Source organism: Microtus pennsylvanicus, chromosome 2 (assembly GCF_037038515.1).
Source record: "Microtus pennsylvanicus isolate mMicPen1 chromosome 2, mMicPen1.hap1, whole genome shotgun sequence".
NCBI classification, from domain to species: Eukaryota; Metazoa; Chordata; class Mammalia; order Rodentia; family Cricetidae; genus Microtus; species Microtus pennsylvanicus.
In genome coordinates, this window is record NC_134580.1 from 42,078,271 (window position 1) to 42,101,851 (window position 23,581).

Genomic DNA, 23,581 nt, shown 5'->3' on the forward strand with positions numbered 1-23,581 from the left:
TGTAAAAGAAATGTACAAAACCAAAGTCCATTGGCCTCTCTTGGGTCCTGAGGTGGCTGGGATGTGTGGTCTTTATCTTGCTTCCTTTGCACTTCCCTAGGTCTTGTGAGCCAATTATTCCCTCCTGGTAAGATTCTTTTTCTAACATCATTTATGAGGTTCTTATTCTGAGAAGCCAGACAAATCTGCTCTGTACTTCCTGAAGTTGGTCTATTAGGTTTCTTTTGTCTAGGAAATGCTGCCTCTTAGTGGTAAGGATCCAGAGACATGTGGACATGAATTGGTTTCCTTATTTCCTTTGACATGTCTGAAGAGGGTTCAAAGCAAAGGTTACTAGCCGCTGCTTCCCTGTAAGCCTTGGAAGATGCTCAAGTCTTGGTTTCATCAATTTTGTAAAACGAGATTGATGATCCTCCTTGACATATCACTCACAATGCATTTATTGCTTTTATTGAGGTTCTGTACAGATACTGTGACTACGAAAGAGGGATTTAGCCATGAGAGAATACACATCTGAGCCCCTTCCCTCTAGAAGTTTCTGTTGTGGTAGCATTCTCAGAAGTTGTGTAAAGCACCTATGTAGCATGTGGTTCTTCTGTGGCGATGTGGGTCCCTTCCATCCCTCCTACCCTGGTGCCCCTTTAACATTTAATATATTAGAGAGAAGGACTTCTTTTTAGTGCACTTTCTTAAAATAAATAGATAAAAGTAGACCATTCCTAAGCCGGGCGGTGGTGGCTTTAATCCTAGCACTTGGGAGGCAGAGGCAGGCGGATCTCTGTGAGTTCGAGGCCAGCCTGGTCTACAAGAGCTAGTGCCAGGACAGGCTCCAAAGCTACAGAGAAACCCTGTCTCGGAAAACTAAAAAAAAAAAAAAAAAAAGTAGACCATTTCTGAATTTGATTTTGTTGTTTATTTTATTAAATACACAGTGAATGAAAAAAAGAAATAAAAAGGAGATCAAAGGCCATGACTTCCCTGAGGTATGATAGAGGAGAAAGCTTATGATACATATATGGAAAAGCATAGAGTCAAGGACATTTGGTAGAGTCCAGAGTGGTTATGTCCAGACTGAGCTGGTGGGCCATGTGGGAGAGGGGGAAGGGAAGGGACAGGGAGAGAGAGGAAACAGGTACAGCAGCAAGGAGGCCAAAGGTCCAAAAAGGGAAAGGGTAACCAAAATGTCTGGATTCTATAGGGAAGAGCCTCTGGGGGAAGGGCGGCCCAGCCCTGGGTTAGAAAGTTCAGGGTGGAGGGTGAGGTATGCCTGCCATACCCTGCAACAGGTAGAGGATACTGGGAGAACCTGGGAGCCTGGTCCAGCTTTGATCTGTTAAGCAGGCACCACAGCCTCAGTCATTTGTCCCAGCTTTGAAACTTAACTTGAAGTACCAAGATTGAGTTCATGTCTTTAACCTTTGAAAGGAAAGCAATAAAATGGTTGTTTTCTGGACAGTGCTGTGATCCCAGCAAAGGAAGTTAAAGCATCGACAGACAGCATCACATACATTTAAAGTTCCCAAACTGCAAAGTGGCACTGGGGAATTGATCCTCCGTGGTAAGAAGACACCATTTAAATGCTGTGCCCCCAGAGTCAGTGCTGCCGTGGCTTACAGCTGTGTGGAGACCGTAGTTAACCCTACTGCGCTGTGCCCAGATGGAGTCTCGTCCACCAGGACTCTGCCCGCCTTTGCATGGCTCTGCTGCTAGTCATTCAGCAGTTGAGGGCAGTTATTGCTTCAGAGCTGCTGGAGCAGAGCAGAAAGTTCCGCAGCTGCAGAGCACTTCCTGTTTACAGTTTCTGACTGCAGAATGTTGTGGTTTGGATTAAGGATTATTTTTGTTTTGTTTTGTTTTTGTTATGTTTTAAGTTTCTTTCCCTCCAGATGAAAATAGCTGAAAACATACGTTGGATCTAGATTTTTATCACATTATTTTTGAGAATTTTTTTGAAATGTTAAACGGAAGAGAGGGAATGGTAGTTATACCCAGTGGTAAGTGAATGACTGCTGGTGCCCTGAACTCTGATGCATCTTTGACGATCTCACCTTTTTTTGCAATTCAAATTAAAATATAATTATATCATTTTCCCTTTTCTTCTTTCAGCCCCTTCTATGTCCTGGACCCCTTGTTTCCTCTCAAACTCATGACCCCTGTTTTATTATTGGTGTTTGCTGTGGGGGAGAGAAACAGAGACAGAGAGAGAGACACACACAGAGGAGAGAGAATAACCTGCCAGCCTGCCCAGCCCATTTAGTGTTGTATGTGTGATTCCAGGTCTAACTGCTCGGTATGGGATAACCAATAAAGGAAGGGCTCATTCCTCAGGAGACCATTTCCCACTTGGAACATTCTCTTTCTGCCTCCAGTTCTTTGTCTAGAGGACACGACTGTGAGGCTCCTGTCTGGTGGATTTAGAACAAGTTCAGGTCTTATTTAGGTAGCCATGTTATTGAGGAATCATAGGTGAAGCTTCCCCATCGTTTCTAGAAGACACAATCTCACAACAGATTTCATTGTCCTTTGGCTCTCGTCATCGTTCCCATTCTCTCTTTGATGATGTTCCGTGAGAATTAGGTGAAGGAGTTGTGTTGTAGATGTATCTGTCGCTTCTGGGCTCCCCATCTAAGATCTCTTCTTTTCACAGAAAGAAAATCCATAATTGTACTACTCATGCCCTGGTGTGACTGGTCACCAGTTAGTACTGTGGTACATTCTGTTAGTGAGTCTCTCCATGCGGGTGGAGGCTGACGAACAAGGGGAAAGGATTTGAGGTGTTTTCTTTTTCTTTCTTTTTATTATGATAGTTACATATGTTTACTATCACATAAATGGGAGTATGAGAAAAGATAAAAATAAATATTACTAGATAATTTTAGTGTCTGACATTTTAATGGTAATATTCCTTTTGAATAATTTTATACATTTAGAAACAGATACTAATGGCTTACATATTATTACAAATTTATATTATAAATATTTTATGTTGCCCAAATTCCTTAGAGTTAAATAATCTGGAGATTCAGGGTTTGTGTTTTAGATAGGTGACAGTGTATGTAGGTCCCATGTACCCTGTAATACCTCCAAGGCTCCTCCAGCCAAAGCCAATTAAACATTGTTCCCTCTGCAGTGAGACATTGAACGCCAGGCTGAAATGAAGTGAATCAAAGTCTGCCTTGAGTCCCACTCCCAGTCAGAGCTCCTCAGTGAAATGTAGTCTGTCATGGTGGGGTTGGCTACCAGCAAAAATGTGCATCGTGTATTTATTTCAGAAGCTCTTAGAACTTTTTTGTTGTTCTGTTGTTTTAGAAGCTTGTCAGCACTCTCTGACATACAAATAAAACTGGCCAGTTATTTTCATAGGCTACATAGTATATCTTATGTAGCCACACCATCCATAACTAATGACTTGTAGTTTTTCTCATTAGTACATAGTTTCTGTATAATAAATATATCCAGTGTACAGAAGTTGTGCATAGTCCCGGCTGAGTTTTAAATTAGTACAAGCTATTGTACATTAAAAAATACTTCAAATAGGGCTGGAGAGATGGCTCAGTGGTTAAGAGCATTGCCTGCTCTTCCAAAGGTCCTGAGTTCAATTCCCAGCAACCACATGGTGGCTCACAACCATCTGTAAAGAGGTCTGGCGCCCTCTTCTGGCCTGCAGGCATACACACAGACAGAATATTGTATACATAATAAATAAATAAATATTAAAAAAAATACTTCAAATAGAAATTCAACCGATGGTTATACTTCACAATCATTGATTTTAGCCTGACTTAGGATTGATTTTTCAGCCTGTAAAGTTTTCACATGGCAGATCACACTTTCATCAGGAGTGTGTACATGCTGTGTGTGGTTGTGAGCTGATCTTCAACTCGAACTGTACACACAAAACAGCATTTGTAACTGGGAAAGACATGCTTTACAGCTGTGGGCCCACATGAGAGGAAGGAAGAAGGGGATAGAACCTAGTCACCAGTTAGCAGAGGTCTTGTCTGTAATCTCAAGTATTTAATACTAGCCACTCTGGACAATGTAAGGAGATACTGTCTTTAAATTAATTACATAATTGATTAACTAATTAATCTGGTCTCATCCTCAGAGCCTTTCAGCCAGTAACATTGCTTTTATTTTATGGTTAACTTTTGCTTATCCAAATAGATAACAAATAGGTAACAATAGTTCGCAGTTATAGTGTGCTAGCTATGTGCTATGAATTAATTAAAGCACTTAACGTTGTATTGGAACAGGTTAGTGAGTGAGTATAGTAAGTTAGTTTCCTCTTGTCACATGTCTTCTGAAGGAATCTGGTTCACATAATAAGAACAAATCAGAGAATAAGGCACACAGCAGCTCTTCAACAGGGTTTGGTATGCAGGAGAAAGGAAACCAGGTAGGCTTGTGAAGACTTTCACAATGCTCCAGATGTTTTTAGCTCTTCCTTGCCCTGGCAGACCAGAAAACTAAGGAAAGGATTGCTTGGTTAGTACTTGGTGAGCATTGCTTTTTGCCATTGTCTCTGCCTCACTGACTCCCTAGATCAAATCTTGGTAGCTGCAAAGAAAAATAGAATCCCACCGCAAGTAATAGTAAGAGCTCTTCAAACCTGAGTGTCCTCTACAGCACACGGCACTCACTGCCTCAGAAAATATATGGATGATGTGCTCTTGCTGCCATAGATTTACCATTAAGTTAAAAGTTATACTGATTTTGAAACAATTAAAGCAGTAGCACAGATGTTACAAGGAGAAGACAGACACCAAGATAATTAACTTTCTGTTTGTGGCTCTTAATCCTGGAAGGCTCTGGAGTTCTTTTCCTAGCCAGGCTCTGTAGGTGCATTGTGTAAAGCAAATGCAAATGTTTCCCTTGGCTCTGAGAATTCCTTGAAGCTCTGGCTGGCAGTCACTCCTTTGACCTTTTGCCCTCTCTCTTTCTTTCCCATTTTCATCCCAGGAATGAACTCTTACCTAGATTTTCTCATTCTCCCTAACTGCTTCAGATTAAATCTTATTTTGGATTCCTCTGGGGAATGTTACTCAGTCTTTCGTTACTCAGCACATACCAGTGACCTCAAACAGGGATGGCGCCCACTTCACACCTAACTACTTGAGAATACACAGTCAAGTCAGGGCCTCTTCCTGTGGGCTGATGTCAACAGCACTGGGCACAGATAATCAAGGGGAGCTCGGATAGTTAGTTCATGTTCCACTTGTGTGTGCAAGGTCAGTGTATGCCCTACCCAACTTTATACATTGGCCATGTCCAATGTATCTGCTGCTCCTATCTAGGAACAGGAGAATCGAAGTGAGTGAAATGGAAAACTTAACTCCATGCCTTGTTCTTTGGTGAGAGTTCTGCTCCAAGAAGGTATTTCTCAAGGAGACTTGCAATGCACATTTGTATGATGGACGCTTAGACACATGATACTGAAGAATCTTAACTAATTCATTGCTTCTGAACTTTCTTGATCACTGACTTTGACATACAAGATACATACCAACTTCCCATTGAACCACTTTGAGAAATGCTAACTTAGAACTTTTGTTAGATCAGGTGGTCCATGTCTTTAGTTGCGTTTAATTCCATTCTGTTTCTACCTTCTTGGATTCATTTATAATTATATTTACTATATAATCATGATCATTTTTCAGCCAGTTGGTTGTTTAGACTATGCTCTTTGTTCCTTTGGTCCCTTACGATACGTGAAGAAATGTACTAGTCATCCAGGCTTCAGATAGAGTCTTAGTAATCTGCCACTAGAAGAGCGTAGCCTCTCCACTGACTCACTGCTCCCACTGTGCTGAGAGTGGAATGGCAGGAAGGACCGATAGTCAGCAGAAATAGTGTAACTTTAAGGGTGGATATAACAGTTCAGATCTCTGTTAGCAGCGTCACAGGCTGGGTCAGCAGAGGCAGATCACCCATTTCCTCACTCACTCATCCAGAGAAAAGGGGTATCTCAGCTTCACACTAGTGGGAACCTTGTCCTGAGGTACAAATAATTTAGTGGGTGTTTATGAGGGCATGTTTTTTTTTCTGCTGGTGGAAACTGTTTCCCTTAAAAGAGGCACTAAATAGCATTCAGCAGTGGTTTGCATTGCATACTACATTGAGGTCAGAATGTAAATTAAAGTCAGTACTAAGAATACAGACTTTCTAAAGTGTTCCTCGACCTAGCGACTTTTACCAGATGCCCACTATATGCCAGGCTCTGTGGTAGGCATGACTGTCCCTTCCTGTTTGAGAATGGTTGCATGAAACATTTTGATAGCTCATTCTAAAGAATTCTTTGATTTTAAAGAGAAAGGTAAAAATAGACATAGGGACATAATTTTACAAAGCCCCTGCTTTGGGGGTTCCATGACTAGGCGAGACTTCTTTGGCTTCTTGGAAGCAGCTGGTATCCCAGATGTAAACCTAAGATTCCTCTCATGCATGAGTGGCCGAATCACACTCACCCTTGAGGTCATTTTTTGAATTCTGACCATTTCCATGAAGATCAAATGTAGCACTTTAGAACATTCAGGGGCAGACCAAGCAGGAGGCCCAGTGCAGCATTTGGCTCTGGTTCTGATCAGGTGTGAGATTTACAAGGAGGCATCACTGTTTCTCCTGACACTATTAAGCCTGGGTGTGCCCCTATATTTGGATTGTTACAGGTATCTTAAGTTGTGTTAAAGTCTTTCTGGAGTCAGTTGTTACAAAACATGCATGGAATATGTGATAAAGACATTTATAGGAGGCGAGAAAAAAGTAACCCGATGTCACAGAATGGTTTTGTTGTAATTCACACATGGAAAATTATAAATGATATGCATGAGATGAAATTTAAAGTCCAAAGTTTGGCCAAGAACTGGTTATCTTTCCAAGACAAGAACCCTGTATATGGCTGTGGTCTTCTGCTTTCTTCCCTGGCTTACAGTTAGAGATTTCCTTTTCTTTGCAGCTCCTCCCTTTCCAGAGTAGTTGTCCTCCAGTGGGGTGAGATGCAAAGGAAACAGTGCATTGTTTTCTCTCTGTGGAGGGATATTAAATCTAACCCATTGTTTACTTAAATTAGACAGGATATACTTGCATTGTTTTAAGGATTTTCATATTGCCTTCTATTCCCACACTGCACTTTTTCTTTGTGTAATGTTTCCAGGGAAATTGGAATCCCTTTTGAATTCAGTCTTCTAAGATGTTAGCAGAATATGGTGTACCTTGGGTTTTTCAGAATTCTGTAGAGCAATCTTTGACCTCTGTTCCATCTTCATGACAGTTGCACCTGAGACAGTAGACAAGTTCATTTCCTCTCTGACTGGAGGCGTTTCCTCCTTGACAGGAATGTGGATTGTCTACTGTGGACAGCCCTATCTCAGACAGTGCCTCTCATGCTTTAATTCATTTCACTTCAAGAACTTACTAAGATTTGGGCTCCATCCTCAAGAGGTTCTAGTTAATTAGATGTGGGATTTCAGTTCTGAGGTGTTTCCAAGCAGCACTGAGAATGCTAGTCCAGGACATACTTGGGGAGCCACCTGCACCAGAGATTAGGAATTTCCTAGTGCATGGGAAAGCTGAACTTTTTCCCTTCAAACTCAGTACCATATTGTTTTTGCTTTTATACACTGATTTCATTTGTAACTTGCATTAATGATCAAACATTTTCCTGGTCACACAGGCCTGCAATCCAATTACTCAGGAAGTCGAAGCATGAGGATTTAGGTTCAACTCCACACCGGGACCCTGTATTTAAAAAAAAAAAAAGTAAAAAGAGGGCTAGAGAATATTTTGTGCATAGCATGAGTAAAGCCTTGGTTTCAGCCCTCATCACCATAAATATGTAAGCACTGGTGAAGGGGCTGTCCTCTGTGCTTCCATAGTACATTTCTTATTAACTCTGTTAGAAAAAATTAACCATTCATTATTGCAAACTTGGAAAGTAGAAGAGACAAGATGAAGATAAAAGTCACTAGTAAACGTTTTTATTCATTTTTTAATGTATAAATTTAAATCAATAACTTTTTGAAACAACATCATGTTCATAATGCTGTGTTTCATAACCTGAGTTTTCACTTACTCATATTGAAAATGTTTTTATTTTATATACTGAAAGTAGCTGGCTATAGCCTTCTAACTGATGAGACCACAATGCGGCCAGCAGGCAACTGGGCACTGTTCTATTACCATCATTGCCATCCTGAAGGTTCTCTTCAGGATGCAGAGGCATTGCCCTCAAATTTGTTTCTCATAGCTGTGGCATTCCTATCCTACATTTCTCCTATAATTTACTTAATTTCCCATTTTGAACTTTCTATTGGTTTGCTCTCTAGAATATTTGAAAATTCTGTGTAGTCTGTGATTCTGTTTTGCTTTTATCTTGGTCTTTATCTATAACTTTTGTTGAACCAGTTAAGAAGTAAAGTGCATGCATCCCGAAGCCCTGATGGTCCTAGTGGGTTACTTGCTTGCTCTGATCAAATTAAGAAACCCACGTTGAAGGGGTTCCTGAACCACCACCCTTGACTGAGAGCTAACAATAGTTAGTGTCTTCTATAGGAGAGGGAGTCAGTTTTCTTTAAGGCTGTGTGGCTTCTGGTAAGTCAACCATGCTCCAGTGGATGGCTTCATAACCTAAAGTTTATGGACAACACAAATTGAAGTCAGCACAAATTAAAGTCATTTAAAAAAAAAAAAGGAGGAGGAGACAGAAAAGAGACAGAAAGATGGAGGTTGGGGTGGATCCAGGACCATTTACATGGAAGATTTGGGAAAGAATATAATTAAAATCCATCATATGAAATTCTCAAATAGTTAATAAAAGTATTTTTTAAAACATAAGAAAGCCACTATCCCTGAGATAGCTTAGGCCCTTTGAGAAGAGTATGTTGTACAAACCCAAAGTTTTGTAGCTCATATATATCCTAACAGAAAGTCTAGAATTTTGATGGGACTTATGATGCAGCCATCTGCCTCTTCTAGGTTAGTGACAACCAGCAGGGTAGTTGTTCTTGTATCACTTTTTTAGGAAATGGTTCTTTGTAATGTGCTCCATCATCCATTGTTGTGTGGCCCATTGGGTCTGAGGGGCTTTCCCCTACTGTATCTACTTGTGTCTCAGTAGCTCTGTCAGGCAGAGGATATTAACTACATGGAAGAGATGGCTCACTACAGCATTGCCAGAGATGGAAAGTGACCTCCAAAGCCACAATTGTCAGAGAAAGGCTAACAGCCTCTGGGTAGAGGGGCCCCTTTCGCCGTCTGTCACCTCCAGCCATATTCTAGGAGCAGTTTGCATATCCCATGGCCTATCTGGCCATTCTGATACTGAACACTCTAGGCAAACCAGAGCTGGGCTCATCTTCTGTAGTGCTCAGGACCCAGCACTATCTACCTGCTTTGGAGAAGACTGTGTTTATTTGTTTATTTACTCAAGTCATCTGTGCTAGAAGCCTGGGTGCACAGAAAGCTTGATGCACATGTGTAAAGTGGACCCGACCTTTGCCTCCCAGAAGCTTTGTTCCAGGAACAGGCAGGTACTCTGAGTTCAGAGCTGAGCATTCGCCTTCTTGCCACTCGGAGACCAGATGGGAAGGTGGGCAAGGCCTCCCTGATAGTACGTGGGTACCCAGAAGGTTCCTTTTCAGTGGCCAACCAAAGGACCTCCCCTGTAGATGATTAAGTATGCTTCAAAGAAGGAGAGAGGTCAGTGGACAGGAAGCTGAAAAGGTTGCTCATGAGTTGAGAGTTCTCTACATCCAAGACCAGGAGTTGATGCTTATACCTCACCTGCTGCACGGCAACTTGTAAAAACCTTTTTCTGACAGGGAAGTTGCTGCTGAACTGGGCGGTTATGGGGACAAGGAAAAAGGTTGGTGGGGCCAGACGTAAACTTGGCAGTTTGGATTTGACTAGTTAGCAGGAATGGGTTTCAGTCAGGAAAGTGATCTGACCTGATTGTTACTTTAAATGATTATAGCGTGACAGAGGAAATAAGAATGGCCTTTGGAGTAAAGCAAGCCTTCATAATAACCTGGCCATCTGTTTTCTTCTTGCTTTGGTCTTGGTTAAGTTACTTAACCTCTCTGAGCTTGTATCCTCATTAATCTAGTAAGACAGAGACCCATTTTATAGAGTCTCTCGACCCCAGTAACTTTAGGTAACAAAGGCTATCACAGTGCCATCTATCATTTTAATCAGCACTTTCATTCAGGCCATGCTGCCTAGATAAAACATTGCATAATGGATGCCGTGTTATTTTAAGAGACAGCCTTGATGGATGACCAGACAAACCAAACTGTGGGGTTTACCAGTAGAGAGCATGTGTACTTAACCAGCAGTATTTTAGAGCATTGTGATATATTTTCATACATGTGTATCATTATATTTTGTTTTTCTTTGCATCCTCCTCCCACCCTACTCAGTGCCCCTCTTCATTGGTCCCTTTTCTCTCCTCAGATGGGTTCTTCCATGTCACATATATTGTCTTCTCTCCTTTTAGTGCTCTTTCTTTCTTCCTACAGCCCCCTTTTACTTAACATTAGAAAGTAATTACTTGGAAGTCCTATTGGGGGAGGGAAGAGAGAGAGAATTTAAATCTAGAGTTGACGTGTGAAAGAACACACAATATTTGTCTTTCCAAGGCTGACTTTTTTAGTTTAGCATGATGACCTCCAGGCACCCCTTTCAAATAACTTTTAAGATATTTGGTAACTGCCTAGGGTGTGAAGGAGTTAACACTCTAGACAGAAAACCTAATTTATACCAGGGAATTGCCGATTTAACTGCGGGAGCTGGCTCATTATTTTAATTGGATTTTCCAAAGTGTTGAGCAAGTCAGCAGATTTGCATTAGCTTTGCTTTGAGAGAAATTTTTTCTTTCTGCAGAGGAGGAAAGAGAACCAAGGGGCAGGGGAAAGAGCCTGTCAGAATTAGCTCGACATGACGAAGCAAGCAAATTATGTCCTCGTTAATTAACACAGCCTGTGTACATACAGGAAGGCCCATTCGTAGAGCTAGGCTGCCTTCCCCTCCAAGGCAGGGGAAAGAGACACTGATAGTTTTTTCCAGGGGACAGCACCCCAGGGCTCCCTAGGCACAGTTTTAAGTTCAGCAGGGGTTTGGGTTGGGCAGTGTGGCCTGTGCTGCCTATACACCTGTTGTGGCCATCCCAAGGGCACCTCTCCCTCTGAGAGTAGATACGTAATACGTCAGTAGACAGATAAAGAAGATGGTGTCTTCTGGAAAACTGTATGAAGGGGTAAAAAGTCAAATAATATATGTGTTTCTGCACACAGGAGAGGTTGTTTTTATGTGTGTCATCTTTAGGTGGGATTGTGATGGACCATTGGTATAACGACTGTCAGCATCAGCAGTTTGTGAGTCATGAGTGGTTATCTTGCCAAAGCCTGTATTAATTACAGTTATATATTTAATAAATCGCTTTTGCATAATGGAAGGATACATTTCCGCCTCCTTGTCTAACTTCTGCCAAATTTGGGGTAGGTTTTGATGTGTGGCCTGGCAGAGGACTGCCCTTTTGTAAGGAATAGTCATTTGTTAGGAACAAATGTTTACTAAAATCTACCATCATTTTTTTTAATAAGATGGAAACATAGTTTGGGATTTTCTGTGGGGTTCATGTATATTTGAGACTGGGTCTTGCTGTGTAGCTCACACTGACTTCTTTCCTCAGAACAGACCATTCAAACAGAAGTATTCTGTATCTTGACTCATGTTCAAGCATTCTAATAATTGATTTGTTTACTACAGAAAGGGAAATTGTTTGAAAGTTGGGAAAATTAATGCAAAATAATCAATAGAATTTTCGTGAAGTGTGATGAAAGTGATCCATACTTTGTTTTTACATCTTTCAAAGCCATCCATTAAAGTCTATTGAGTGACAACAGGAAGGCTGTCCTCCCAAAGTCCTGTGATTCTCTGTTATTACACTACCTGTGCCTGTCAGGACAATACTTATTTGCCAGAACTTGTGAAAATTTCTGAAATAGTAAGAAAATAAAAATACTCAAAGACTCCAGAATCCTAAGATTGAACTCATGCAATTTGCCTCTGTCAAAAAGCAACACACTGAAATATTTGGTGGAGCAAATGTTTACTTTATTGAGAATTCCAAAAGAGTAAAAAACGTCTACTGTTCAGTGCGTGTTTCTAAGTTCCGCTCTTCTCTGCTGTCTTCTTGGTGCCACTCAGGTAGTTCCCAGTTGCTTGTCACTAAGGGAAGAAACTTTCCTGGGAAGCAAGCTGGAAAGAGTTGGTAAATTTGACTATTTTTTCCTCGGGCCTTTTCCCAAATTTAATCACTCGGGGAAATCCAGATTTCTAATATATAATGTATCGTGTGCTTGGTATCTTACTCTGCCCCGAGAATACGTGTGTAGATGACCACAATGAAATTCTAAATTCTTGGGGTTTTCCATCAGTGCAGTGCCTCAACCCAGTGCCTAACCACAGTGATGACATTGGTTACTCAGTGTGGTTAGTGCATAGATTTTGGAGAGACTTATTCTTCAGAAGAACCTTCACCTTTAGCACTAACCACAGATTTCATAATTCCTGTGTTTTGTAATACAGCCTTCATGTCGAGGTAGCAGTAGGCTTGCATTCTTGCTTAATTCACAAAGGATTGACGATAGTGCTGAAAACTATAATTTAGGGCTGAACGTTGAAATGTGCTTCTAATCACTGTCTTTCACCCTGTTTCAATATTGGGGTTTTTGAGCAAACGATACATTACTTATTTTTAAAAGATGTTCGAATATGTATACAAATGTTTGTATTATACATGCCTGTGCACAGTCTCAGCTGGTATTCCTCAAATGCTGTCTTGTTTGTTGGGGTTGGAACTATCTCATTAGCCCAGGGCTCACCAAGTAGGTTCAGCTGGTGGTCAGAGTTCCAGGGAGTCTCCTATCTCCTACTTCCCAGCACTAGGATTCCAAGTGTGTGCTACAGATGGATCTGCCGGTTTTTGACATGGGTTCTGGCATCTAACTCAGGAGAACCTCATGCTTGTGAGGGAAGCGTTTACCAACTGAGCTATCTCCCCAGTCCTACAAACAACAACAACAATAATAATGCCAGTGAAGAAAATTCTTTCCTCCTGCATTCCCCCCACTCCAGTGTCCTTCAGAGCACTGCTACCAGCAAATTGCTGTGTGTTTTGTTAAAAAATAATATACACAGGGGCTGGAGAGATGGCTCAGAGGTTAGGAGCATTAGCTGCTTTTCCAGAGGTCCTGAGTTCAATTCCCATCTGCAGAGAGATCTGGTGCCCTCTTCTGTCATAAAGGCATGCATGCAGATAGAGCACTGGTATACATAAAATAAATAAATCTTTAAAAAAAAAGAAGTAATATACACATACAACATTTGCCCCATTTTTTAAAAAAATAAAACTTGTCCACTGTAAGTACTTTTTATTCCCCAATATATCAGTTAAGTAAAGTAGATTCTCTTAAGTGCTCTAATTTCCTGAGCCAGCGCCTGTTGTTGGGCACTTTTCATCAGTATGAGCAGCCCTGTAGGAGGAGAGCCTTGTACACACAGTGCTGTATACATTTCATACCTTCTGCAAGTCCTGCTGGAGCAGCATTTCAGTACTGTACAGTGTTCAAATTTGGGGATATAACCGTGGACACACAGACTGTCAAGGAGCTTGTGTGTACACTGGGGAGACAGCAGTAAACAAATGACATCCACACAAGTGGTGGAGGATGGTAATTTCTTTGAGTAAAGTTGGTGCCAGGGTGCTCACAAGCATAAAGGTAGATGCTGGCTTGATTAGTGAAGAATTAAGTTGGGCCCAACATCCCACATCATCCACAGTATCTCATAAGAGCCTTAGGACAAGAGGGTACCTGGGACTTGTACTTCCAGAATGAAATTGAGAGCTAAGAGCAAACTATCTTTTCAGTTTCTTGTCTAGGGCAAAGGGCTGTGAGTCTTCATTTTCTCTCTGCCATGCTCAAGGCCTGTGGTTTTCAACCTTTTTTTCTTTTTGAGGGCTACAATCATACTTTTTTTTTATGAGTGCAGTGAACTTTATTGATGGTACTCAAGAGAGTAGGGCTCCCTAAGCCCCTCCTGTTATTCTGGGGTTCTAGGATTGAAACTGAGCGAGATGCTCAGTGTCAAGGACTGAGTTAGGACAGGGATTGCTCAGCACCCAAGGGCCTCTCTCTTGCTGTGCCCTTGCTGGATGGGTGGTCCAGGGCGAGCTTCTTTCTCCTTGGAGTCCATGTAGGCCATGAGGCCTACCACTTTGTTACTGTAGCCGAACTCATTGTCATGCCAGGAAATGAGCTTTAAAAGTTGTCATTGAGAGCAATGCCAGCCCCAGCATCGAAGGTGGAAGAGTGGGAGTCACTGTTAAAGTCACAGGAGACACCCTGGTCCTCAGTGTAGCCCAGAATGCCCTTTAGTGGACCCTGGGATCCCTGCTTCACCACCTTCTTGATGTCTTCATACTTGGCAGCTTTCTCGAGGCGGCATGTCAGATCCACAACGGACACATTGGGGGTAGGAACACGGGAGGCCATGCCCGTGAGCTTCTCGTTCAGCTCTGGGATGACTTTGCCCACAGTCTTGGCAGCACCAGTGAATGCAGGGATGATGTTCTGGGCAACCCCATGGCCATCACGCCCCAGCTTCCCAGAGGGGCCATCCACAGTCTTCTGGGTGGCTGTGATGGCATGAACTGTGGTCATGAGTCCTTCCACGATGCCACAGTTGTCATGGATGACCTTGGCCAAGGGGGCTAACAATCATACATTCTAAGTGGTCTTTTTGCCCTACTTCCCAAACTCTTTATGGTGGATTCTCATAGACAGTGTCAGAGTGTCGCAGTCTGGCCTGCTTGCTAAGCTGAGTTGTATCTACTGCTGATAGCAAAGTCACTCAGACAGTATTGCCTTGGCAGGAATCCTGCGCCCTCTGGTGGTACACTCTGGAAAACCTTCCTCAGATGAAAAGCGCAAAGAAGGCAACTAAAGATGTTGCATGGCATAGAGCTGATGAGAATCTCAGGCGTGAGCAATCGAAAAGCCCTGGGGGAAGGCAGAAGCCAAAGGACAGGCCTTCTCTTCCCTTCCTTGCTGCCCCTCACTGCCTGATTCATTGCTGGTGTCCACAGCATTAAAAAAAAAACGTTTTCAGTACTCACTCTATCTTCAGCTGCTGCCAGTAAGACACAGTCCCTCCACTCTGGTCAGCACCAGGCCATCGGGCAGCATTAGCTGTCCTCACATCCCCTAGTCTTTAGCCTTCCTGCATGTGTGCTGCCATTGTAGAAAGGAACCCCACTAGGGGCAGCAGTAGTGGGCTGCTCATCTCGTCTTGCCTGCGTAACATGTGGCTCACTGCATTATTATTTTTCCATGAAAACTGGACGCCTGGGTGAGCAGGTTGACAAATGCACATGCTTAGATGGGAGAAAAGCTTCCCTGAAGGGGGAGACCCCAGAATGGGTCTATGCTTTGGCTTTGCAGAGCTTCACAAGCTTGGGTCTCCTTGGCAGTCACCAGGGTCATGTTGACTATATTTTAGACCGTCCTTTTTTCCTCTGCTGCTTCCGTCCAGCTGTATACTTTATATTCCTCTGTTATACTTTCCTTTATACTCTGTTACACTCTACTTTATGCTCCTCTGTTAAAGCCCAAAACACTGCCTCAGAGCAGTAGAAAACCTGTCCCCCAAACCTTTGAAGATGTGTGTTAGCTAAGTGTTGTGGCGCATGCCTGGCAACATGTAATCCTAGCACACAGGAAGCCAAGGGAGAAAGATTTGAATTCAAGGCCAGCCTGGACTACATAGCCAGACCTGTCTATAATAATGATGATGATGATGTGTGATGCACACAGGAAGCCAAGGGAGAAAGACTTGAATTCAAGGCCAGCCTGGACTACATAGCCAGACCTGTCTATGATGATGATGATAATAAAACAGGCTACAGCTGTGAGCGGAACAGCTCACAGTCAAGGATCCTGTCATCAGTAAGCATCTAATCTGATCCATGAAACAGGATAAATATAATCACAGATACAGTGTGTACTATAAGAGCACAAAAAAGAAATAGTAAAAGCCAGTTACACGCTTCCCTCCATAGTCTTGGTAGACGTTGCAGTGGAAGTGCTGAAATAAATGGCAGTTGTTTGTACCCATGTGTGTGTGCTACAGCACTGTCTCAGCTGTGATTCTGCAGCCACTCTTCCATCCTCATTCCTACAGCTGCACTCTGGGGACCACACTAGTGAAGGGGGTGGCATGTACACACAGCAGACATACAGTACAGCTATAGCTCTTCACTGAGCCCGGGTAGGTGAGCCAAAAGGATGAGGTTTCGCTGTGCATTGTGCATTATTTATTTTAACCATCTCTCATCTTTATTTTGATTTTTCAGCTCCAGGGTCTGAGCCACAATGTGATCTTCACCTTGGATTCCTTGTTAAAAGGAGACCTGAAGGGAGTCAAAGGAGTAAGTGATCAGAAATTGTTATTTTCACTGTCTTTAGTTGAAAAGATTGGGTTTGTTTGGAGTCTTTCCTTCCACTTTTACAAGCGTTGTAGTTCTTGAATTTGAAAATCTCTGAACAGACGTTTCACACAATGGTTTTTACTGGAAACTAGATTAGGTGCTTTCAGAGATATTGGTAGCTCCTCCCAGTGGAAGAGAAGCTGCTTCCCAGTCTGGCCTCCACCACTGTGATTTTCATGGACCAGGCTCTCAGAATCTTAAGGTCCTGCTTCTTTGATGGGACCAGCAGTGCCCCACCTTATGCACGCCTCTCTCGTACTTCACGCCTGTAAACAATATAAGTGCAGTTTCAGATCTCCATAAGGAAAATTGATTTTGTTCAGTTATTTATTTGAGGAAAGATGAATGACGGTTTTCATTTTCTTGTTTTCTCTTTCCAAAGGATCTCAAGAAGCCATTTGACAAAGCCTGGAAAGATTATGAGACGAAGTTGTAAGTCGTGCTTTGTTCCGATTGTTCTTTTATTGTTGTCGTGAGTTTCATAAGAAGTAAGTTGAAAACAGGGCCAAGGACCAATAAACGAAGATACTAGCAGTAGTATCTAGTTTGTCTTAAGGGCTGAGAAGTAGGTGTGCTGATCTAGTTAAAGTGGCACATACAGTTATCTTATCATTCTGGAGGCTATGCAGTCCTGGGCTTAGTGATTTCCAGGCCATTCTGGGCTGCATAGCAAGACAACATGTCAAAAATCTAAATACCCCCAAAATGTTACACTACCTGTGCTGCATGTCTTGGGTGACAGGCACTATTTTGGTTGCTGTTATGAAGTATCAAGTTAGAGGCCTATGTATGTGTGCAGTATTCTTTTATCATAACTACAAACCATGTGCGTTTCTGTGTAGTACAGCAGTTGGGAAATTATCGAGGACTAGCTGGTATTTTTGATAACCTTTTGTCTGGCACGATTTTGTCTACACCAAAATGTGTTTTACGTGTGTGACCTCCTGGCACCACTCATTAGTGTGCCCCTCTCACCGTCCCAGGAATCTGAAGTCTAGCATGCCTAAGGAGTTTTAGAAGGGCGTGCAGCCAGTAACTGTTAAGCTGGCATTCGCAGTGGATCTGTCTGACTTAGAGACTGAGCAGTATAACTTGGCATCGAGGCCAGACCAGTTGACTCTGGGGTTTTTGTAAGGGATTAGGGAGATTGTAGGCCCAGGCTGGCCTCAAACTCATGATCCTCCTGCCTCCATCTCCAGGTGCTGGGATGACGTATGTACCCAACCCAATTCCTTTATTCCTAGTCTGAGAGATTTGTAACACCATACAGTGGGTAGGTAGGAAAAGATACCTACTTTAAAACTTACATTTGCCTAATGAATCCATTTCTATGGACAGCAATAGCAGCAGAATGAGAACAAAAACAGAAGAACTTGGGGATCGAGTGTGTTCTGCTCAGAGTGCTTTTGTAAATCTTATATAATAGTGTACTGTTGAAGAAGCACTGCTTTAGGAACAGTCCTGTATACGGACAGTTAAAAAATGCAACCGAAGCTGGTGGGTGGTGGTGCACACCTTTAATCCCAGCATGTGGAAGGCAGAGGCAGGCAGATCTCTGTGAGTTCACGATCAGCCTGGTCTACAATGTGAGTTCTAGGACAGCCAGGACTGTTACACAGAGAAACCCTGTCTTGAAAAACAAAAACAACAACAAAAATGCAACTGAAAACCAAAAGGTTTTATGGTGGTCCACCAGTGTGCGTGAGTGTTCAGTCCACAGTCCCTCCTGGAAAGCGGGTGAGATGCACTGGGAGACAGGGAGTGAGCTGAAGCAGCCTCTACTTTTAGGACCTCCAAAGAAGGCTTGGGGTTTGCCTTTTTTTAAAAAAAAAAAAAAGTAACTTCCTATCAATAAATTTTTTTCCTAAGATAGCTTTCTTTTTCATTGGAATTTGGTGGTGGGGTAGAGGGCAAATATTTATCTATTTAACGTAATAGGGCTCATTTGGGTTTGGAAACCCCAAACAAAATGCCTTAAACACAGAGAGAGATTTAATTTAGGCTCCTGTGCCACTCTTGCTCCATTTTACTTCCATTCTTTGTGAATCTATACTTCCACTACTGCAAAAGGAGGCTAATTATCACCTTTCAAGTAACAAGGGTACCAAGACACTTTCTGTGGCCATCCTCCTATGGAACTCAAAAGGCAGTGAGGGCTGTGGCAAATGTATGGACTTCAGAACCATTACCAAGTTTGTGATCTTGGGCCAGGATACTTTACTTTTGATGACCTTGGCATACTTCTCAAACTTCTGCTTCTCATCGCAGCCACATCCATGGTGAAGCTGTGATGCATTCTGTCCACTCAAATCCTTTCTTTGACTGCTGAGGTGGCATCATCCCAGGGTTGCCTGATGCAGGCTTTGGTAAATGAAAATGAATCTCCACAGAGTTCGCCGTCGCTTTTCCATGGGTTGACAGTTGGTTTTCCTGTGTCTGTATATAGGCAAGCCTACTTAGCTTTTTGTTGTGTTTGGCTTCCCATTCTACAACCACTACAATTTAAAGGTGATGTCAGTCTGGTTTTGCAGTCGTAGTTGGAAAATCAAGGCTATTTTTGAAATTTGAAGGCCATTTCAAGTGAAGTAGATTTATTGGAAGAGACTGTGTACCAAACAGCAATCATCACTGCCCTCAGCTACTACTGCTGGGTTAATTTGTGTAGGGTTAAGTCTGCCTTTTCATCCTCACTTATAGGGCCTTCCCTCCTCACTGAAAATCCAAAATCAGACATATGGATTTCTCCCAGCCCTGTCTTGTACAATATTATGACAAGATGCAAAATAATTGAACTATGCTACTGAAATATAACAACATCAAAAATTATCTTTGACCAGTTTTTAAGCATACTAACCAAAAGCCATTTGGATTTTATCTTTAAATAATTCTGAGGTCTCTAACTTTCTGCTTCTTTTTCATCAAAATGTCGTTTACCTAAGAAAAAGTAACTGTTTAGAGTTATTCATGTCAACCAAAACCTAGAACTGTGTGTCCGTCACACATCTAAGATCCAAGAGAAAGTGTGAGAAGCTTCCTAGATAAGGTACACACATGTTTGTTTCCTCTGCTGATTGAATTCTGTCACTGTAAGAGCTATTGCCTCTTAACTAGAAGTTAAACTGTCAGTGGTTTGGTTAAAGGAAAGATATCAGTGTGATTTATTTTTTTAAAAAACTGCATTGCTTCACCAACATTGAACCCAAGGTCTCACACTCTACCCCAAGCTACATCCCCAGTTCAAAATCGGTGTTTTTGAATGGAAGATAATGAAAGTTCCAATTTATTCTCTGCACATACCCATACACAACTGCCCCATAATCACAGCCCACCCGACTCCTGATAGGGTACTTGTGATACATTTGATGGACCCACACTGGCACATCATCATCATCCAGGGTTACGTTTGCACTTAGGTTCACACTTGGGGTCGTGCAATGATATCTTTTTAAAGTAGCATCTGTTTTTACTGCAGTACAAAAATTGAGAAGGAGAAAAGAGAGCATGCAAAACAGCATGGAATGATCCGCACGGAGATAACCGGAGCAGAGATTGCAGAAGAAATGGAAAAGGAACGGCGCCTCTTTCAGCTCCAGATGTGTGAAGTAAGAACAGGCCTTCCTAACCCTGGCCTCTTGTCCTGCTAGTCAGCAGACTAGGTTTGATGCTTGGAAGAGGGACTGTTTCCTAAGGATTCTAATCTCCCTTTTTCTCCAAGCCCTTTGGGATCCGCCATTGCACTGTTGTCTCATATTTTGAACCTTGGTCCTATGGACCTCTTTAAGCCAAAACAGGATTCATTGGTGAGAACTTTAATGTTGCTTGTGAGTGACTGGGGGAGGGCGTCCTAGTGGGAGGTAATACTGGTGCATATTACAACTTTGGAGCATGTGGTTTTCTCAAAGCATGGATCCAGCTTGAGTGAAAGTTTAAATGAAGCTATTCAGTAAGGAAGTCTGAGCTCATGGGAAAATGCAGTAAAAAGCATGCTGCCTTTAACTTAGAGCTGTGGTTCTCAAACTGAATTCCCACCAAAACCTGTACCCCTTGACTTGAACACTCATAAAGCAATTTGAGCGATGGAGATGCTTTCCAGCTTGCAGAATACCAATGGAGAATGTGTAACTTCAATTTTTCTCCTGAGTTTCCTTCCCCCGCCTCCTTTCCTTTTGTTTTTCTTTTTCTTCCTCATAAACCTTGACCTTTTCTATTTAGAATTTTTACTTACATTATAACAAGTGAGCTAGAAGCATAGTGTCAAATGGAGAATTTTGTCCAGTGATAAAATCAAAGCCAGTGCTGTATGGTTAACTACATCTACTCATTTTTATTATTTTTCTTGTACTTGCTTTTTTTTTTAATAGAAATTTCTCCTTCTGTGTTATCTCCTTGTTTAAAGTTTCCATATCTTGTGGAGCATTCTTGAAGAGACTGCTGCCCCACCTGTTTTGTGCAGAGAACAGTCCCTCTCTCAGGACTGTGTACAGAAGTTTGAGATCCACCGCACCAAGGGGAAGCAATCAGTTTTCATGGAGTGCATTTGCCGCGTCTCTTTCTTGCTTGCCTAGTAAACTAATTGAAAGATCTTTGCAAACGCTAACACTAATTGCGTTTGTGCACACTGTGTCCCACCCAGCAGCCTTCCCTAAACAAAGCTCACCTACTTGTGCAGGTTTGAGTGGTGTTCTCCCTCGTGAACCTGAGAGCCACGTCTGGAGTTAACAACATAAAATTCTGCTTTCTTTCGACAGTATCTCATTAAAGTTAATGAAATCAAGACCAAAAAGGGTGTGGACCTGCTGCAGAACCTTATCAAGTATTATCACGCACAGTGCAAGTAAGTGTGGCATTAACAGTGGTTGTTATCAGCCCTTCCTTGCTGGGCCCCTTCGATTCACTGCTCTTTTCTCAATTTTCTTTCATTTAGTGACTATCAGACAGTTATTTTCTTCAACTAAATAGAGGAGAAACAGTATCATTGTCTTACCTCCTCAGCATTTTATATAAAATAGTAGCTCAGAATAGACAAATATTTGATTAGTCTGAAGCTGTGTTGTCCTCCACAGCTTGTGCCTAAGCCCTTGTCCCCAAGACCATTCTGTTGACACTGTCCCTCCCCATACGCCTTTCTTGTCATTTTCCCAGTCACTTTTACAGTTCATTCCCACCCACTGTTTCTTGGTGGGGTGTTCATTATCTAAATTCTACTTCTTGGAGCATTTTGAATGCTTATTAGCACCAGATAGATTTTTGTGAAACAGCGTTCTATCCTAAGAAATGAACATTGCTCTGCACTGCAGCATCTCCTGTGTGTTTGATTTCATTCTGCTCCTGAGTCCATGTCACTGTGTCTGATTATTCATCTTCTTTATTTACTGGGCTCTCTTGGAGGAGTGTTCTGCTAGAGCCTTTGTGTAAGAGTGCCGTTACTGTTCGAGTCTGTGTTAACCAGTCGATGTACAGAGGAGAGAATGCCAAGTGCTTTCCGAAGCAGCCCAGCCAGCTCTCAGAAGCAGGATGAAATACAGTCATTGAGACTAGATAAAATACTCTCAAAACAATAACTGTATGATTTTTTTTTATCTCTCTTGTCCCATTTTAAAACACCATACCTAGGGAAGACCTGTGTGTGCAAATAGCCCACTGAGGAAAAAACAGAAAGCTTGAGATGGTTAATGGTCAAGTTCAAATCCTTGCTGAATACTGGGGTCATCTGACATCAGTGTTTAGACTTGTAACACACACCTCAGGATCTTCACAAGAATATGACAGTAAAATAAAATAAAGCATTTGGAGTACTTACCAGTGGGATAGCTGTGACACTGGGAATCATTCATATATGTCGTGGTTAGGGTATTTCTCTTTACAAAAGGCTTTCTAATGACCACATTAATCTTTATATAAATTGGTTGACTTTTTTCAGTGTAAATTCTACTTTGTATGAATGTACTTGATAAATAGAATATTATTGAAATTTCCATGTTATAAGGTAAAGTGTTTACTTGGAGCTCTGACTTGAGGACCTGAATTAAAAAGTTTTGCCTTTACAGTATAGTAGACAGTTACAAACTCTGAAGTAAATGTTCAGTGATCCCTGACTTTAATTTTAGATGGAATTTTTCATCTTTGATCAGCTTCAGGTTTTTTAGAAACATTTTGTCTTCAAAATTTTTACCAAAAGAAATGAATCTCTCAGTCTTCTGAATCACAGCTCTTGGCAGCAAATCTAAGTTTGCCTGATTTTAGGGCTCTCTCTCAATTCCTGTAAGTCTGGATAGAAGAGTTTGAGGTGTGCAAGCATGAGTTTCCCAAAACATAAAATTCTTTGCAAGCTGCATGTGCATTAGCCTCTGTGAGTAAAGTGAAAGAGCAGCTTTATTTAAAGGGGCCGCAGCCTGACCCTCCTTATTCCTTTATTCTTTCCCGCTTCCCTGCTCATAACCATTGACTGGCCTCCTGTCAAAGGCCAGGTGTTTTTCTAGGTTCTGGAGTTAGATGCAAACAGAACTGCTTTCTGGAGGTCTTTGTCTAGTGCAGAAAGTCAGGAACCCTGATAATCAAAAGGCATTCAGTGACCTGTGCCATGGACACCAAGAAAAGGAGAGACTCCTTCAAGTAAGCCTAGGAGGGCAGTGGTTATGTCTGAAAGAAGGTGATGGGATTTGAGATGGGCTTTGGAAGGCGGCTGGACTTTGGCTTTTGTGATCTGGTAGCAGAGTCTTCCCCTAATGAGAGAGATATCAGGGAGAGGACAGACCCACAGCACAATCTCCTTCGGGAGTGGGGGTGAGGTTCTGAGACGTCAGGTGGAAGGACTGACTGACAGTAGGGCTTATCTCTAAGTTGCTATATTGTTGGACCCAGGAACTACAAGCTGGGGAAGTTTCTTTCAGAGATTCTTCCATCTCAGTCATTCCCTTCAAGCCCTTAATATGCATGGTGTTGTCCTATAAAGCATTCTCTACTCATATTTTTATTTAAAGGTTTTTTTTCTGAGCACTCACTCGTTACCAGATGGTTTTCCTAGACTCGGCCAGT

The 23,581-nt window shown here is 42.1% G+C and overlaps 1 protein-coding gene across 5 annotated transcripts in view; it reads left to right on the forward strand.

The window, feature by feature from the left end:
• Asap1 (ArfGAP with SH3 domain, ankyrin repeat and PH domain 1) overlaps positions 1-23,581 on the forward strand; it is a 284,912-nt gene that overhangs the window by 186,255 nt on the left and 75,076 nt on the right. For all 5 annotated transcript variants that reach the window (XR_012909632.1, XM_075960908.1, XM_075960911.1 and 2 more), the window contains exons 6-9: positions 16,412-16,486; positions 16,929-16,978; positions 20,019-20,148; positions 21,295-21,380. Coding sequence is in view for 4 of the 5 variants with exons in the window: in XM_075960908.1 (XP_075817023.1) it covers positions 16,412-16,486; positions 16,929-16,978; positions 20,019-20,148; positions 21,295-21,380 (341 nt within the window). In the remaining variant the exon portion in view is untranslated. The remainder of the gene's footprint in view (positions 1-16,411; positions 16,487-16,928; positions 16,979-20,018; positions 20,149-21,294; positions 21,381-23,581) is intronic.